The 18,331-nt window shown below is 42.6% G+C and overlaps 1 protein-coding gene across 4 annotated transcripts in view; it reads left to right on the plus strand.

Moving 5' to 3' along the window:
- GLRA2 (glycine receptor alpha 2) overlaps positions 1 to 18,331 on the plus strand; it is a 169,865-nt gene that overhangs the window by 26,883 nt on the left and 124,651 nt on the right. Inside the window, exons 2-3 of one of the 4 annotated variants that reach the window (XM_038413798.2) lie at positions 9,216 to 9,283; positions 9,378 to 9,445. The exons of 1 other annotated variant lie outside the window; for it this stretch is intronic. In XM_038413798.2, coding sequence (XP_038269726.1) covers positions 9,443 to 9,445 — 3 coding nt within the window. In that variant the 5' untranslated portion in view covers positions 9,216 to 9,283; positions 9,378 to 9,442. The remainder of the gene's footprint in view (positions 1 to 9,215; positions 9,284 to 9,377; positions 9,446 to 18,331) is intronic. 2 more of the 4 variants (XM_038413744.2, XM_038413753.2) reach the window with 2 other exon arrangements.

The following is an 18,331-nucleotide window of genomic DNA, read 5'->3' on the forward strand; positions in this document are numbered from 1 at the left end:
GGAGCCAGCAGGACCAAGCTTCTGCCGCTTGCCCCCTGCCCCCACGGGAGGTGGTGGGGGGTGGCAAAGAGTGGGCCGGGCTGGATTTTTAATGGCATGCTGCTGCTGACCCAGCAGGCAGCAGCATGCCATTAAAAATGGGTTTGCGTGCCATCTTTGGCACGCGTGCCATAGGTTGCCGACCCCTGCTCTAGTCTGTAGCAGTGCATGGGATTCTTCCATCCAAAGTGCAGGACTCTGCACTTGTCCTTGTTGAACCTCATCAGATTTCTTTTGGCCCAATCCTCTAATTTGTCTAGGTCACTCTGGATCCTATCCCTACCCTCTAGCGTATCTACCTCTCCTCCCAGTTTAGTGTCATCTGCAAACTTGCTGAGGCTGCAATCCATGCCATGATCATTAATGAAGATATTGAACAAAACTGGCCCCGGGACCGACCCTTGGGGCACTCCGCTTGATACTGGCTGCCAACTAGACATGAAGCCATTGATCACTACCCATTGAGCCCGATGATCTAGCCAGCTTTCTATCCACCTTATAGTACATTCATCCAGCCCATACTTCTTTAACTTGCTGGCAAGAATACTGTGGGAGACTGAAGCAAAAGCTTTGCTAAGTCAAAGAATAACACGTCCACTGCTTTCCCCTCATCCACAGAGCCAGTTATCTTGTCATAGAAGGCAATTAGATTAGTCAGGCATGACTTGCCCTTGATGAATCCATACTGACTGTTCCTGATCACTTTCCTCTCCTCTAAGTGCTTCAGAATTGATTCTTTGAAGACCTGCTCCATGATTTTCCCAGGGGCTGAGCTGAGGCTGACTGGCCTGTACTTACCAGGATCCTCCTTCTTCCCTTTTTTAAAGATGGGCACTACATTAGCCTTTTCCCAGTCATCCGGGACCTCCCCCGATTGCCATGAGTTTTCAAAGATAATGGCCAATGACTCTCTGCAATCACATCCGCCAACTCCTTTAGCACTCTCGGATGCAGCACATCCAGCCCCATGGACTTGTGCTCGTCCAGCTTTTCTAAATAGTCCCAAACCACTTCTTTCTCCACAGAGGGCTGGTCACCTCCTCCCCATGCTGTGCTGCCCAGTGCAGTAGTCGGGGAGCTGACCTTGTTAATGAAGACAGAGGCAAAAAAAGCATTGAGTACATTAGCTTTTTCCACATTCTCTGTCACTAGGTTGCAGTGGGAGCCTAAGTCAATGGGACTTAGGCTCCTAAGTCAGCTAGGTGCTTTTAAAATTTTTACCCATAGTCTTATTTTTATGCACAGAGATTTACATGTGTAACTGTATATTATGAAAATAAGGAGACTGGATAGCTCAGGAGATTGGCAATTCCATATAGAACCTTCACCTCTAGATCACTGGTCTGGGGACAGAGCAACTAAGTATAGACTCAATGTTAGACAGCGTAAGGGTTTGTCTACATGTCAAGTTATTGTTTGCTGCACAGAAACGTCCCATGTGATCACTGCTACAGTGCAGTGAAAGTTCTGGAGTGCAGCTTAGCGTACTGCTCCTTGAAACCCTAGTATACTAAGCTGCATTGCAGGACGTTCACTGCACTGCAGCTATGATCTCAAGGATGTTATTGCATGACAAGGTGATGTGCGGTAGATTCATTACTGGGCTGTCTGCAAAGTAACTTCCTGTGTAGACAAGCCCTAAGTGAAATGATCTCAGTACGTTACCCATAATTGGCTCCTACATGCATTTCTACTGGGAATCTCATCAGAAAGGGATAGAAATTAATAGGCATGGTGAATGTACTATTCTATAATTCCAAGAGGTGGTCCCTCTAGTGCAGAGTTGAGACCTCTTGTGTGGTGTGAGGAAACTTACCCAGCTCCTCTGGTTCCTGTCCTATGGACACAGGTCATCACTCTTCAGGGATGTTAATCCAGCAATTTTCATGAGCTCTTTAATGCATATAAAAATTGGATTTAACTGAGATTTTCTTTTCTCAAAACTTTGCTGGGATTTTACCGACCTGACTCACATTAAATTCAACAAGAGATACTCAGCCAAAACCCTATGTAACACTTCAAAACTGAATTGCTGAAGGTGTAGTGTTTGACCTCACTGTAAGTCAATATGCAGATAGCTCTGGTAGCAGCTACTCAAAAGGAAATGCTTCCTTTTCATGACTCCTTCTGTAATCACCTTGATCTGTCATGCCTCTGTCTTTGGCGGGAGAACAAGGCATTCTTGGTGAAGGGCCTTTAACTCTGGAACTTGCATCTCTTTGGTCTGATGGTCTGATTCTATTGACATTGAGGTTATGTATATGTTGCAAGGATGTATATTTGCTCAGGTTTTTTTCTTGGGGTTAATCAAAGGCAGGACAATTCCTGCTTCAGCACTTCCTGCAGTCAGGGGAGGTTCCTGGAGGGGGTCTGATCTCTCGCATGCTGTTGGGAGTGCCCCAGCTGGGAGATCCTAGCTGCTAGTCCTGGCCGGGCTGGGGATGGACAGTACTTCCTCTTCCTCTGCATGGTCATTCTCAGGAGGGAGATCAGACCCACTTCTGGGTACCTCCCCCAGCTGCAGGAAACTCCATAGCTGTTGTCTTCAGAGCCCAGCTCTGAAGGCAGCACAGAAGATCCCTCACTCTGAAGGAAGTGCAGCCATGGAGTTTCCTGCAGCCAGGGGGGGTACCCAGAGGTGGGTCTGATCTCCCCCCAAAAGTGGACATGCAGAGGAAGAAGAAGTCCCATCCCTCCCCAGTCCTGCTGGAACTAGCAACTGGAGCCTGGTGCCCAGTAGGAGCCCCTGACTGAGGTGCCCCTAGCTGTGCCCAACCCTCTTCCCTCCAATAGCTAGATATCATGGGGGAGATCTGATTTCATGGTCTGTGAGGTGTTTTTCACAGCCGTGAGTTTAGTAGGGCACGTATGTATCATAGCTTTCCACCCAGAGTGCTCATGTATCATAGCTTTCCACCCAGCGTGCTTCCTGTAGGCCCTGCCCCATGGACTGGTGCCTCACGGACATGGAGCGAGGTAGAGCCCAGATCCTATGTCCATCTCTCTGTGCCCACTTTGGGGTGCTGTACACTGTTAGGGGAATAGAGGATGGAACACTTCCTGTGCTCAGGTGCTGCATTTCTGCCTGGCCTTCTGCTCCTTGCACATTTCCCCCCACTGTGCACCTGTAAAAGGATCAGGTGGAATCAGGCTAGGCCAGGGGTGGGCAAACTTTTTGGCCCAAGGGTCACATCGGGGAATAGAAATTGTATGGCAGGCCATGAATGCTCATGAAATTGGGGTTGGGGTGCAGGAGGGGGTTCAGAGTCTGGGGTGGGGCTGGGGATGAGGAGTTAGGGGTGTAGGAGGGTGCTCTGGACTGGGACCGAGGGATTCAGAAGGCTGGAGGGGGATCAGGGCTGGGGCAGTGGTGCGGGAAGGGGTGCAGGTTCCGGCTGGGGGTGTGGGCTCTGGGGTAGGGCTGGGGATGAGAGGTTTGGGGTGCAGGAAGGTGCTCTGGGCTGGGATTGAGGGGTTTGGAGAGCAGGAGTGGGATCAGGGCGGGGCAGGGGGTTGGGGCATGGGGAGAGGCTCAGGGGGTGCAGCCTACGAGTGGTGCTTACCTCAAGGGACTCCCGGAAGCAGTGGCATGTCCCTGCTCTGACTTCTATGCGGAGGCATGGCCAGGCACCACCCCTGCAGGTTCCATTGGAGCGGTTAGGAGCCAGAGTGGGGCCATGCCATGGCTTCTGGGAGACGAGTAGTACAGCCCCGGCCTTGCGCCCTGGCCAGAGCGCTGGAGCGGGGCCGAGCATGTGATGTGGTTCGCGGGCTGGCTTAAAACAGCTCGTGGGCCGGATCCGGCCTGCGGGACATAGTTTGCCCACCCCTGAGTTAGGCTGAATAGGTTTATTCTATTGTTGATACATGTATGTCAGTTCCACAAAATGCAATTCCATAGTCTCAGTACTATAGCAGGTTTCAGAGTAGCAGCTGTGTTAGTCTGTATTCGCAAAAAGAAAAGGAGTACTTGTGGCACCTTAGAGACTAACAAATTTTAATTCCACTCTATACGGCTAAATTCAGTGCCTTGCATAATGACAGGTTTCAGAGTAGCAGCCGTGTTAGTCTGTATTCGCAAAAGTCTCTAAGGTGCCACAAGTACTATAGCAGGTGCCCAGAATTGTACGTTGCCATAGTCAGATGATACTAGATACAACATGCTCAGTTAACTAAGCTATTGTAAAGAGGGAGGCAATTAAAGATGACTTTAGCTTGATGAAGCAGAATAATAATTTTGGGTCTATTTGTTTGTTCCAGCAAATTGGCTCCTCGTAAAATACCATACAATTACTGCATTTCCGAGGTCCCTAAGATCTTTGCCCTTTTTTTGTGCTTAATGGCTGAAATTGTCATCAGTGAAGAACAAAAGAGATTTAAGGATATTAATGGTTACAATATATTGCACCATGGAGAATGTTTCTAAATAGGCACTAAAGGAAAGGGATTTCTATTTTTATTAGGCATTATCATACTTAGGGAAACAGCATGATTCACTCTGAAAAGACGTCATAGTAAACAAAGTACATCACTCTTTGGTGAGAAATACCATGTTTATAAGTAAGCATTCGGGTGACCACATGTACATTTGGTCCCCCTGCTTCTTGCCTCTTGTGAGTGATGTGCTGCTCCCTCTTTCCTCACAGTTAACACTCTAGCTAGGTGTCTCTGTTTAGATGGAAGTCGTATTTGTCCAAAGCTCATGGCAGCTAAAATCAGTATACATTTTCCTGGCTCCTCTTCTAGTTTCATCAGTCTCACTCCTGCAGGCTGGTATGGCAAAGGGATGGCGCTATGGCCAGACTTTCTCCTCACCCCATGCTGGGGAGCATTAGATGCCTGTGGGGTGCAGACAGTAAGCAGAGCCTGCATTCTTCTGAGCACAGGCACTGCAACTTACATGGACCATGCAAGGTAGGAGGAAGGCTCCTTGATTTCCCCACTCATCCCCTGTGAACCTCCATAAAGGCCAAGTACAATCTGGCTTTCATTTTTTCACCTGGTCCTTAGGCAAACTCACTGATTTCAATGCGAGTTTGTCTGGTATAGGGCTAGATTAGGCCTTTAGGTATATCCCTGAGCAAATGGTGTGTAAATTGCATCACTTCAGGGAGGCCCTGCACCTCAAAACTGGCACCTTTCTGCAGCACAGTTGCCTCCTTACTTCTCCCTTGCTTTGGGAGGTGGGGGAAGTAATTTTGCTGCTGTCCTGTATCACCTGCAAACTGCAGAGTTCCCCAGGCCAGCTGAGCTGTGCTTACTGGCATATTGGTGACTGCAGTCAAGGCTCTGCTCATTCCCCATCCATTCCCCACCCACCTGCTCCAGGTTTGGGCAATAATGGGTGATTAGCACTATCTTATTCCTGTATGCCCAGACCCAAGATGGGGTTATCCCACACTGGACCATTAGTGGTGTTCTTACTTCCCTGTGGGAGCACATAATTCGAGGGAGACTCTAGGCCTAATGAGAAAGATTACAATGAGTGGTGACCTCAAGGATAGGCCCTGAATATGCTTGTCATTCTTCGCTCAGTTAGCCTGTTAGGATTTCATATTCATTTTGTGTATATGTGAAAAGAAGTGTTTTTCCTTCTCTATCTCTAGTTTTGCTTACACATCTTTCCATTCCCTCAGCCCCAGAGTTTATGTGTGTGCTTGTATCCCATTCTTTGATTTTCAATAATTATTCTTTCCTTATATACCCCTTTACTCAAATAAATGTTCACGGAAAATTGTCAAACACCTGGGAATTGTTTTATACCTCTTTTATAATGACAACACCATTGACATTGTAGTTAAAGGGAATCTGATTCACATGAAGAAAAAAGCCACCATGTGCAGACTGAACACTAGAGAATACAGTGTGTGGATGAAGGTGAAAAACTCTCCAGGGCAAGGAGAAAAGATAAATCTAGAAATGACCATATCTAGTAAATGAGGCATTCAACATAAGACGCCAGCACCAGAGAATGTGCATCAAAGGCCACTGACAAAAGCAGAGTTAACAACTGGAAAAGTCTCAGCAGACATTGCTATGCACACTTAATTCAATTCAGCCGTACTCCTGTGTGATGAAGTGTACAGACCCCCTCTAGCAACTGACAGGGAGAGGCTTACATGCTACTCATAGAGGAGAGTCCACAGCTACATATCATAAATATGGGAACTGCCAAAAAAGTATGGCTCAGCCAACTCTGGAGAATTATCTCTAGGATACTGAGGCCTCGATTCAGGAAAATGTTCTGTGGTACTAAGTACCCTCTAGTTCAGTGGTTCCCAAACTTGTTCTGCCACTTGTGCAGGGAAAGCCCCTGGTGGGCCGGGCCGGTTTGTTTACCTGCCGCGTCCGCAGGTTCAGACGATTGTGGCTCCCAGTGGCCGCAGTTCGCTGCTCTAGGCCAATGGGGGCTGCGGGAAGTGGCAGCCAATACGTCCCTTGGCCCGCGCCACTTCCAGCAGCTCCCATTGGCCTGGAGCAGCGAACCACGGCCGCGATCGGCCGAACCAGGGGACGCGACAGGTAAACAAACCAGCCCGGCCCACCAGGGGCTTTCCTTGCACAATCGATGGAACAAGTCCACGGCTCTAGTTACAGGGGGTATGCTGCACTTTAAAGCACCAGCCTCTTTTAGAAGGATGCACACTAGGAAGTCTGGTTAGCTGGCAGTAAGCTCAGGCCTGCTGGAGAGGTGATGAGATCGTACATACTGTGAAACCCTAGCTATCTGGCAGACAAGCAGTTGCTCTCTTTCTGATGGATTCACACTTCAGCTATCCTTTTTTTGGAATAATTTAATTCAGAAACCAGGATGAAGATTTTTTTTTCATTTTTTTATTTTAAATATTCATAATAATACCTAGTTCTTATATGGATCCAAAACGTATAGGTAATCCAGTCAGCAGAACGTCAAAACCCTAGAGTATGGTTGCATACTCAGCCATGGTTGGTCCCATTCTAAAAGACTAAAAAGTAGTCCAAAATAATGTAATAATAATTCATGAAAGGCTTAGATGCATATCAAAACAGAAGACTTGATTTAACATCCAGTTTTGCTTGGTTTTTAGAGGTAGGGATTTGAGTAGTCAAATCAGGTGAAAGCTTGTGGGTTTTGGAACAGACCCTTATGGGTTTGGAACAGGCCCTGAAACCTCAAATGCAGCTTAAGAGGTTTTGCCACTATAATTCCAAATGCACTATTAGATGAGATAATCTTGAAGAAGGGATACAACTGCATGAAACTTTTAAAAATTAAAAGTGTTATGAACATTCTTTACTTAAAGGCATACTTCCCCTTTAAGGCCTACAAATGATTATCCCCAACACCCTCTGTGAACTACTAACAAAATCAACAAAAGAAAAATCTTCAAAAGAAAAAAATAGAGGGAATGAAGATGTCCCAAACTGGACTGCAGAGTTATTTTGCTTTTTTATTACACGTATCTCCTATTCTTTCCCTGTACATTGTTAAACTAGGCCCCCATTTACAATGTGCAAACAGACTGACTTCACTGGGGCTCTCTGCAGTTGTGGCCACCTATCCCACATTATGAATGTTGCAGGATTGGGGCCATAGAGTGTAACTTTATTTGGCAAATGCCTTTTTTGCTTATTTGTCTGTAAAGTACTTTCTATAAATCATATGATGGATTTATAAATGAATGCAAATAAGGATACAACAAATTCATGACTCATTGATAAGTTGGAATTATTTCAGGACAGCAAGGTGAAAGTGCAGAAAAGGAGAGTGGATGCATTGCCAATATTTAGATATACAGAAATTGTTGGCCAACATTCCACAGCTGGAATGAATGCTTTGAGTGAGAAGATATGAAATGAGCAAAATGTTGGGTTTACTAGACTGAAACTTGGGAGAAGGGAAGAAAAGGAAATGCTGTTAAAAACTACACCTCTGACTGAGAAAAAGAACAATGCAGCACTTCATTTGCAGGAGCTTGTAGGCTGCTGTTTGTTCCAGATAAAAGAGAAATTTGCACACAAAAAAACTTCTGTTAATAATAGTAAGATTGCTGGACTCCACTGGAATGCACTTTTAAACACCCCAAAGAAATGTTATTTTTAACTTTTAGAAATATTCTGTACATCTCACAAAAATGCAAATGTGAAACACAGAATTTTTACATATCAGGAAAATTTTAAGATTAAAAAATTGATAATGGGAAAATAGAAAACAGTATGTAATATTAACTGCATATGTGAAATCTCCCACTGCCTGAATTCAATCATCTAGCTTTAGTCCAATCTGATTGATTAGGAATTCATGTAAAAACGCCTCTTTGTTAAATCATAGCTAAAGAGCTAGTAGATAAAAATTAAGTATCAGTTAGGCTCCCTTCATGTTCATACATGTTCAATGATTCCTAAATAATGGGGACGGTTGGAGTGGGGAACAGAAGAAATGTAGTGTTGCTGTCTAGCAAAAGCTGTGCCTAGTCAAGATTGGTAGTGACCAAGAATTGTTCGGATTAATAGGTTTCAGAGCAGCAGCCGTGTTAGTCTGTATTTGCAAAAAGAAAAGGAGGACTTGTGGCACCTTGGAGACTAACAAATTTATTTGAGCATAAGCTTTCGTGAGCTACAGCTGTAGCTCATGAAAGTTTATGCTCAAATAAATTTGTTAGTCTCCAAGGTGCCACAAGTCCTCCTTTTCTTTTTAGGATTAATAGGCATCTTTGTGTCTGATGTGAAAAGGGTTGATGGTCTGAATCCTCTTTTTAATGGACAGGAGTCTACGTTAATAGTTGTCCTTGCTGGAAGTCTCAGTAAAAGGCCAAGGACTGAATGGAATAGGCATGATGACTGAACTGTCAGAGATGGTCTCTCCATCACTGGGCTGAGATGTGGGAAGATTACAATGCTGCTGTCTGTATTGTTCTGTATGATGGATCAACAAAGAACTTTTGTGTCTAATCTTGTCAATCGAACACTTTTCATAAATCCTTACATGAAAAAAGTAAAAATATTTTCTGACAACACCAGTCTAATCAAAGTAGTTGTGGTGATATTGTTTCTTTGATAGACATGCACATGACTTTGACTGTGAAATCTCATTTTTCTACTTAGTTTCATCCACATCTGTACCAGTCTGTACAGATGTCGATGGATCTGTGCTTTTGCTTCAATGTATATTGCAACATTTTTATTGCATTCCACAGGTCCTCCAGTAAACGTTACTTGCAATATTTTTATCAACAGTTTTGGATCAGTCACAGAAACCACAATGGTAAGTGTTATGATGCCACTGGCAAGAAAACAACAATACTTGATATGTCATGAACAGAACCTGTCAATTTTTCTATTTATTGTTCAACTTGCAGGTCCTCCTGTAAATGTTACCTGCAACATATTTATCAACAGCTTTGGTTCAATAGCAGAAACTACAATGGTGAGTGGGACTGACCATTGAAGCCATCTTGTGAAGGAGTGGGATGTGGTATAGAATGGTGCTATTATAGATGTGGGGATAGTTACTGAGTTCCTAAACCACTAAGAATGTACCTATAATATTAAAATACAATAAACTTTACATACCATAGTGCTAAAGGTCAGGAATAGCTACTGTTGGTATTTGCTTTTTTGTCAGAAACGGTGCTTTAAATAATAAATACTTAGTCAATGGAGTAAAAATATGGGTATGACTTAAATAAATGTATAGCATGGATATACACCCGGAAATCAAGGTTAACTCTAAGATAAATGTGTGATGGCTCTGTCTCACATTTGCATGATAATGCTACAATTAGAGCTTTACATATTTTAGTAATCTCCAGGGCTATAAATTAGAGTTGTGTGAAATTTTGGTAATGAAACTGAAATGAACCAGATACAACCCTTCTGACTTTAGGTTTTGTTACGGATGGGAAATTTCGGCCAGTTTCACCAAAACATGTGTGAACCTATAGGAGCAATCTTAACTACGTTTAAGTGAATTTGGCCTATTTATGATTTTGAGATTGAAACCAGGAAAAACTCAACCCAACATCAGGTAGACTGAGACAATTTTCTCCCAGATTTGCTTTGAGTCTTTGCTTTTGTTTGAACCTGACAACCCAAAGCAAAATTGAGTGGATGTTAATCTACACGATTAGGTTCAAAGAAAAGTTTCCCACATATCCTTGTGAACCTTAATTACTGAGATTCATACATCTCTACTATAATTTAAAAAGAGAAGAACTTTTGGTGCACATGCTCCCTTGCAGTGCACATAATTCCTGTTAATGCTGAAGGGACTTTTTTAAAAAATAGCACAGCACTCCTGACCGGTAGTATTCTGCCATCTTTCCATTAATGGATTGTTACGCTACAAATAGGCCTTTGTACAAATAGACTTTGATGGGACTGTACATGGAGCCAAGCTATGGTGATTGAGGGTGGTGGAGTCTTGTTCATAGTACTTTAAGTGTTCAACCCACGATAGAAACTATAAATGGGTTGGCACCACAGAATGGATTCATATTTTGAATACTTGAAAATTCTGAAGTATTTGGATCCAGAGATTTAGTTCAGTCTACTATAGATAAGGACTAGCTACATATTGCAATTTGGATTCAGATTTAACCTTCCCCTGCCCCCTCCTACCTAAAAATCAGGTGTATTCAAAACCCCATTGAAATGAGAATATACCTCACTCCACAACAAAATCCAATGAGATTCATGTGTAGTACTTTAAAGAAAGAGCTGTGAGCTATTCTGAAGTAATCACACAGCAGTTCTGACATTGTTTTGTTTAGTCCCCTTATGAATGCCTTATAGACCTGAAGTCAAAAACAGTAGAGATTTCTCAGCACTTGGCAGGATCAAACTCCTATAATCAATGTCAAGCACATTATCTATAAAAAGACATGGCAAATCAAGCACAGGTTTTGAGTAATATGGTTATAAATGTTGTCCTGAAATGTTTGCATTCTGAAAGAACATGTGTGTATCTTAACTAGTTAATAGATAACTGATTTAAATATTTATTTAAATTATGCCATCATTTTAAATTTTAAAAAGCACTGAAGAGATTTAGACGCTCAAGTCCTACAGAAATAAGTGGGATTTATTCTCCTAAATCCTTTGGTGCTTTTGAAAAACCTCTATCTAACTTTTCACTAAAGAATCGATGAACTGCATTTTTAACAAGCTATGTAATTTTCTTACATAATATGAAAAGAGAGTGGCCCTGATATAAACAATAAGGGAATACAGCAGAGTGGAGGCAGTATAGGTTATAACTTACAGCAGTGGTTTTCAACCTGTGGTCCACGGAGCCTGGGGATCCGCAAACTATGTCTAAGGGGTCTGTAAAAGGTGACAGTGAAAATAAAGGTTTCAGAGTAGCAGCCGTGTTAGTCTGTATTCGCAAAAAGAAAAGGAGTACTTGTGGCACCTTAGAGACTAACAAATTTATTTGAGCATAAGCTTTCGTGAGCTATAGCTCACTTCATCGGATGCATTTGGTGGAAAATACAGAGGGGAGATTGATATACACACACAGAGAACATGAAACAATGGGTTTTATCATACATACTGTAAGGAGAGTGATCACTTAAGATGAGCCATCACCAGCAGCAGGGGGGGAGGGAGGAAAACCTTTCATGGTGACAAGCAAGGTAGGCTGTTTCCAGCAGTTAACAAGAACATCTGAGGAACAGTGGGGGGTGGGGTGAGGTGGGGGGCAGAAATAACATGGGGGAATAGTTTTACTTTGTGTAATGACTCATCCATTCCCAGTCTCTATTCAAGCCTAAGTTAATCGTATCCAGTTTGCAAATTAATTCCAATTCCGCAGTCTCTCGTTGGAGTCTGTTTTTGAAGTTTTTTTGTTGAAGAATAGCCACCCTAAGGTCTGTAATCGAGTGACCAGAGAGATTGAAGTGTTCTCCAATTGGTTTTTGAATGTTATAATTCTTGACGTCTGATTTGTGTCCATTTATTCTTTTACGTAGAGACTGTCCAGTTTGATCAATGTACATGGCAGAGGGGCATTGCTGGCACATGATGGCATATATCACATGGGTAGATGCGCAGGTGAAGGAGCCTCTGATAGTGTGGCTGATGTGATTAGGCCCTATGATGGTGTCCTCTGAATAGATATGTGGGCAGAGTTGGCAACGGGCTTTGTTGCAAGGATAGGTTCCTGGGTTAGTGGTTCTGTTGTGTGGTGTGTGGTTGCTGGTGAGTATTTGCTTCAGATTGGGGGGCTGTCTGTAAGCAAGGACTGGCCTGTCTCCCAAGATCTGTGAGAGTGATGGGTCGTCCTTCAGGATAGGTTGTAGATCCTTGATGATGCATTGGAGAGGTTTTAGTTGGGGGCTGAAGGTGATGGCTAGTGGCGTTCTGTTATTTTCTTTGTTGGGCCTGTCCTGTAGTAGGTGACTTCTGGGTACTCTTCTGGCTCTGTCAATCTGTTTCTTCACTTCAGCAGGTAGGTATTGTAATTGTAGGAATGCATGATAGAGATCTTGTAGGTGTTTGTCTCTGTCTGAGGGGTTGGAGCAAATGCGGTTATATTGTAGCGCTTGGCTGTAGACAATGGATCGTGTGGTATGATCTGGGTGAAAGCTGGAGGCATGTAGGTAGGAATAGCGGTCAGTAGGTTTCCGATATAGGGTGATGTTTATGTGACCTTCGCTTATTAGCACCATAGTGTCCAGGAAGTGGATCTCTTGTGTGGACTGGTCCAGGCTGAAGTTGATGGTGGGATGGAAATGGTTGAAATCATGGTGGAATTCCTCAAGGGCTTCTTTTCCATGGGTCCAGATGATGAAGATGTCATCAATGTAGTGCAAGTAGAGTAGGGGCATTAGGAGACGAGAGCTGAGGAAGCGTTGTTCTAAGTCAGCCATAAAAATGTTGGCATACTGTGGGGCCATGCGGGTACCCATCGCAGTGCCACTGATTTGAAGGTATACATTGTCCCCAAATGTGAAATAGTTATGGGTGAGGACAAAGTCACAAAGTTCAGCCACCAGGTTAGCCGTGACATTATCGGGGATACTGTTCCTGACGGCTTGTAGTCCATCTTTGTGTGGAATGTTGGTGTAGAGGGCTTCTACATCCATAGTGACTAGGATGGTGTTTTTAGGAAGATCACCAATGGATTGTAGTTTCCTCAGGAAGTCAGTGGTGTCTCGAAGATAGCTGGGAGTGCTAGTAACATAGGGCCTGAGGAGGGAGTCTACATAGCCAGACAATCCTGCTGCCAGGGTGCCAATGCCTGAGATGATGTGGCGTCCAGGATTTCCAGGTTTATGGATCTTGGGTAGCAGATAGAATGCCCCAGGTTGGGGTTCTAGGGCTGTGTCTGTGCGGATTTGTTCTTGTGCTTTTTCAGGGAGTTTCTTGAGTAAATGCTGTAGTTTCTTTTGGTAACTCTCAGTGGGATCAGAGGGTAGTGGCTTGTAGAAAGTGGTGTTGGAGAGCTGCCTAGTAGCCTCTTGTTCATACTCCGACCTATTCATGATAACGACAGCACCTCCTTTGTCAGCCTTTTGATTATGATGTCAGAGTTGTTTCTGAGGCTGTGGATGGCATTCTATTCTGCACGGCTGAGGTTATGGGGCAAGGATGCTGCTTTTCCACAATTTCAGCCCGTGCACATCGGCAGAAGCACTCTATGTAGAAGTCCAGTCAGTTGTTTCGACCTTCAGGAGGAGTCCACCCAGAATCCTTCTTTTTTGTAGTGTTGGTAGGAAGGTCTCTGTGGGTTAATATGTTGGTCAGAGGTGTGTTGAAAATATTCCTTGAGTCGGAGACGTCGAAAATAGGATTCTAGGTCATCACAGAACTGTATCATGTTCGTGGGGGTGGAAGGGCAAAAGGAGAGGCCCTGAGATAGGACAGATTCTTCTGCTGCGTTAAGAGTATAGTTGGATAGATTAACAATATTGCTGGGTGGGTTACGGGAACCACTGTTGTGGCCTCTTGTGGCATGTAGTAGTTTAGATAGCTTAGTGTCCTTTTTCTTTTGTAGAGAAGCAAAGTGTGTGTTGTAAATGGCTTGTCTAGTTTTTGTAAAGTCCAGCCACGAGGAAGTTTGTGTGGAAGGTTGGTTCTTTATGAGAGTATCCAGTTTTGAGAGCTCATTCTTAATCTTTCCCTGTTTGCTGTAGAGGATGTTGATCAGGTGGTTCCGCAGTTTCTTTGAGAGTGTGTGGCACAAGCTGTCAGCATAGTCTGTGTGGTATGTAGATTGTAATGGATTTTTGACCTTCAGTCCTTTTGGTATGATGTCCATCTGTTTGCATTTGGAGAGGAAGATGATGTCTGTCGGTATCTGTGCGAGTTTTTTCATGAAGTTGACAGATTTCCACTCTATACGGCTAAATTCAGTGCCTTGCATAATGACAGGTTTCAGAGTAGTAGCCGTGTTAGTCTGTATTCGCAAAAAGAAAAGGAGTACTTGTGGCACCTTAGAGACTATTTATTTGAGCATAAGCTTTCGAGAGCTACAGCTCACTTCATCGGATGCATTTGGTGGTGGCTATTCTTCAACAAAAAAACTTCAAAAACAGACTCCAACGAGAGACTGCGGAATTGGAATTAATTTGCAAACTGGATACAATTAACTTAGGCTTGAATAGAGACTGGGAATGGATGAGTCATTACACAAAGTAAAACTATTTCCCCATGTTATTTCTCCCCCCACCTCATCCCACCCCCCACTGTTCCTCAGATGTTCTTGTTAACTGCTGGAAATAGCCTATCTTGCTTGTCACCATGAAAGGTTTTCCTCCCTCCCCCCCGCTACTGGTGATGGCTCATCTTAAGTGATCACTCTCCTTACAGTGTGTATGATAAAACCCATTGTTTCATGTTCTCTGTGTGTGTATATCAATCTCCCCTCTGTATTTTCCACCAAATGCATCCGATGAAGTGAGCTGTAGCTCAAATAAATTTGTTAGTCTCTAAGGTGCCACAAGTACTCCTTTTCTTTTTAGTGAAAATAAAGTTTCAGATCCCAGAAAAGGCATTCCATTTTTCTGATCAATCAAAAGCATGTGAATACCCCCACCTAGAAGTCAAAATGTCAAAGTGTTGTTGTTACCATAAAAACCTACAGTTTAGCGCCCTTTCTCATACTGCTTCAAATGCCGTGCCAAGCCCATGCAACATTTATAGCTGAATTCTGTTCAGTCAGTTTCAGTATAAGACTTCTATGGCAAGGGACCACAGGTTGAATTTCCAAAGGAGTCTGCAACTCCTTTCAAAATGTTTTAGGGGTCCGCAAATGAAAAAGGTTGAAAAGCCCTGACTTATTGTATTTATACATAGTCTTTTAAAATGACCTTGACAAGAAAATCAAAACAACATTGAAACTGAGAGAGATGGGAAAAATCAGAATGCCACATAATTTATAACAATCAACAGACTTTATTTTCAATATCTTTAAAGTCTTGGTAAGATTTCCTAAATCTAAAGGATTCTGAGAAGAAATTTCTATACATATAGACACGGGTTTTGCATTCAGTCACACATTTGTCTCTTAGTCTTAGCACTTAATGAGAGAGGCACAGCATTAAGTAGCAAAAATCCTGCACGTCACTGGCTTTACAAGATGGCATTCAATGAAAATATTTGCACGACCTAATGCTGATTGCATTAATTAGACTCCTTCATTGCTTTGATTAAATCCCCTCATTGCATTTTATTATCTATCAAATATGTTAATGTGCACCTTTTCAATGTTCATTAACACATTCTGCTGAAAAAAGCTAAACACTCAAGTAAATGAAAACAAAGACTGTTGCCTTCCTCATTTTGATTTATTCATCATATCTTCAGACAGTGTTGAATGAGTTCTGTTAAAGTGGGTGCTGTTCAGCCATTTGATATTGATTTTTCTAATACTGTTACCGCATTAATGACTAGTTTAGGGTATGTTTTTTAAAATATTCCTAGAGGCAGGCATCAATTACTGCTCATTTAGTTCACTTTCCAAAGTCAATTTAATTATGTGGTGAAAAGTTTAGCATCCCTTGTGATAAATAATTAAGGATTTTTTTCTTTTTTTTTGCCATCTAGAACTCATTTTGTTCCCATCAAATGCTCTTGATGATTTTGACCTAAAAGTAAAATTAAAAAAATGAAAAAATTTTAAGTAGGTTATACGTAAGATTGAAAATCAAAAGAAGACGCTCATATCTCAGAGGACCAAAATGCTTAAAGTACTTAGGTTTTAAGTACTAAAGGGGAAATTTTCAGAACCTTGCTTGGAGGAGGCACATTGAAAATCTTTTGGGACCAAATTCGGCTCTCAGATGAGCTCACTAGGAGAAAGGCAGGATTTGGGGCCCAATCCTGCAGTATTTGCTCAGGCAAAATTCTTAACACCAACAGGCATCATTTCTGACTTCTGAGTAGGATGGATACAGGAGTGAAATTCAACCCTGTAGGCCAGCATAAGTCCCTTGCCTCACTTAAGTCCCACTCAAGCCCTCTTTTGAAGGTTTAAATGGAACTTAAGGGGTAGATATACCTTGTGCGGGTCCCCTGCAGAGGGGTGAATTTCATGTGATATGAACAAGTTTCACTGATCTGAATGCATGAGAACAATTTGACCCTGAGGAGACTGGTGGAATGGGCCCTTTGTCCTTAAACAGAAAAGGAGTACTTGTGGCACCTTAGAGACTAACAAATGTATTAGAGCATAAGCTTTCGTGAGCTACAGCTCACTAAGTGAGCTGTAGCTCACGAAAGCTTATGCTCTAATACATTTGTTAGTCTCTAAGGTGCCACAAGTACTCCTTTTCTTTTTGCGAATACAGACTAACACGGCTGCTACTCTGAAACCTGTCCTTAAACAGTAACAGGTTCTGTGTTCACAGCCAGCAGTGGTTTTGAAATGACTGCATAGTTTGATACCTTTGTACTAATGATGAAAGGCTGGTGGGAAACTGAAGTTAATTTTGTATTTTGTTGGTGGGCTTTTCTTAAAAAACCCTCCATATTAGCCCAACTCCACTCCCTTTGAAATCAGTGGGAGTTTTATTGATGATTTCAATGGGAGTAGAGTTAAACCAATGCTAAGGACTTTTGAAAATTCCATCCTACATGTTTACTACCCTTATTTACTGAAATACTTTAGCTTTGGGGTTTTTTATTTGTAATGGTATGAAATGCATACTTTAAAATGTATTTATGAAAAATATTTATTTTTAAAAAATTCAGTTTATAAAACACAACTTGCAGTTCTGCTATGAGTTTTCACTCTAAATTCTATGAAATGATCCATAGAGACAAAATGCAGTCTTGTTAATTCTTCTGAATTGTAATACACAAATGGGACAGTATCACTTTTTTTTTGTTTTTGTTCCAAAGGAAATTGTTTTCTTCCCTGTGAGGATGATGTACATTATGCCAGAACAGTGGTAGACAACAAAGGGCCTGATACAAAGCCTTTTTATGTTAATGAGAGTTTTTTCATTGTCTTCCCTTTGGATCAGGCCTTATGTTATGAAGTTTCTTATGAAGAAAGCAGAGATACAGCGGGGATGAAGTTGGTCGGCTGACATAACTATTTTGAATGCTTTTACACACGCAGAATTAATCAGTAAAACCTCAGCATGAAATAGCTGTGATTAAATATCATAGATGAGTAATCTTTCTCAAGTTGAGCAACACTGTCAGAGAACTCTGTTGTTCATTGTAGCTAATGACCAGGGGGTTTTAGCTATTGCCCTTGGAGAAGCTAAGAGTAGTTTATAGATTGACAAACTAATTGTTAATTATAGACATGACTAATTGCAAGGATATTGTATTGCTGGTGTGTGCTTTAATCAATGGTTGACATTTGGGATAAGTTCTCTGCTGGCTTCAATGACATTCCACCCACTTACTCCAACAAATAAATTAGCCCTTTCTTTACAACCGGTAAAGTGCAATAGAACTTGCTTGAGGCTGAATGGACAGTGTCATCTTTTCACTAGAAAAAACGGGATGCCAAGTTAGCCACTTAGGCCCTGGTTCAGCCACGTATTAAGCATGTGCATTACATTAAGCACATGAGAGGTCTCACAGAAGTCTGTGTACTCCAGTACCTGGCTGATTCAGGACCCTACAACAGGTCATTTAACAACTCTCTGCCAGATAATATTCATATTTAGAATTTATATAGCACAGTTCTCTGACCCTCTTGCAAATGCATTTGTGCTGCTGAGGCTGGGTGGGGCAGCTGATTCCTGAATCACATCCTTGGGTGAACAAAGCCCTGTTGGGGGAAGGGTGGGATGTAAAAAGGCCCTATGGAATGCACAGCGCTCTGACAGATCTCCAGCTAGCACTTCAG

The sequence above is a fragment of the Dermochelys coriacea genome, chromosome 1 (assembly GCF_009764565.3).
Source record: "Dermochelys coriacea isolate rDerCor1 chromosome 1, rDerCor1.pri.v4, whole genome shotgun sequence".
Classification (NCBI taxonomy): Eukaryota; Metazoa; Chordata; order Testudines; family Dermochelyidae; genus Dermochelys; species Dermochelys coriacea.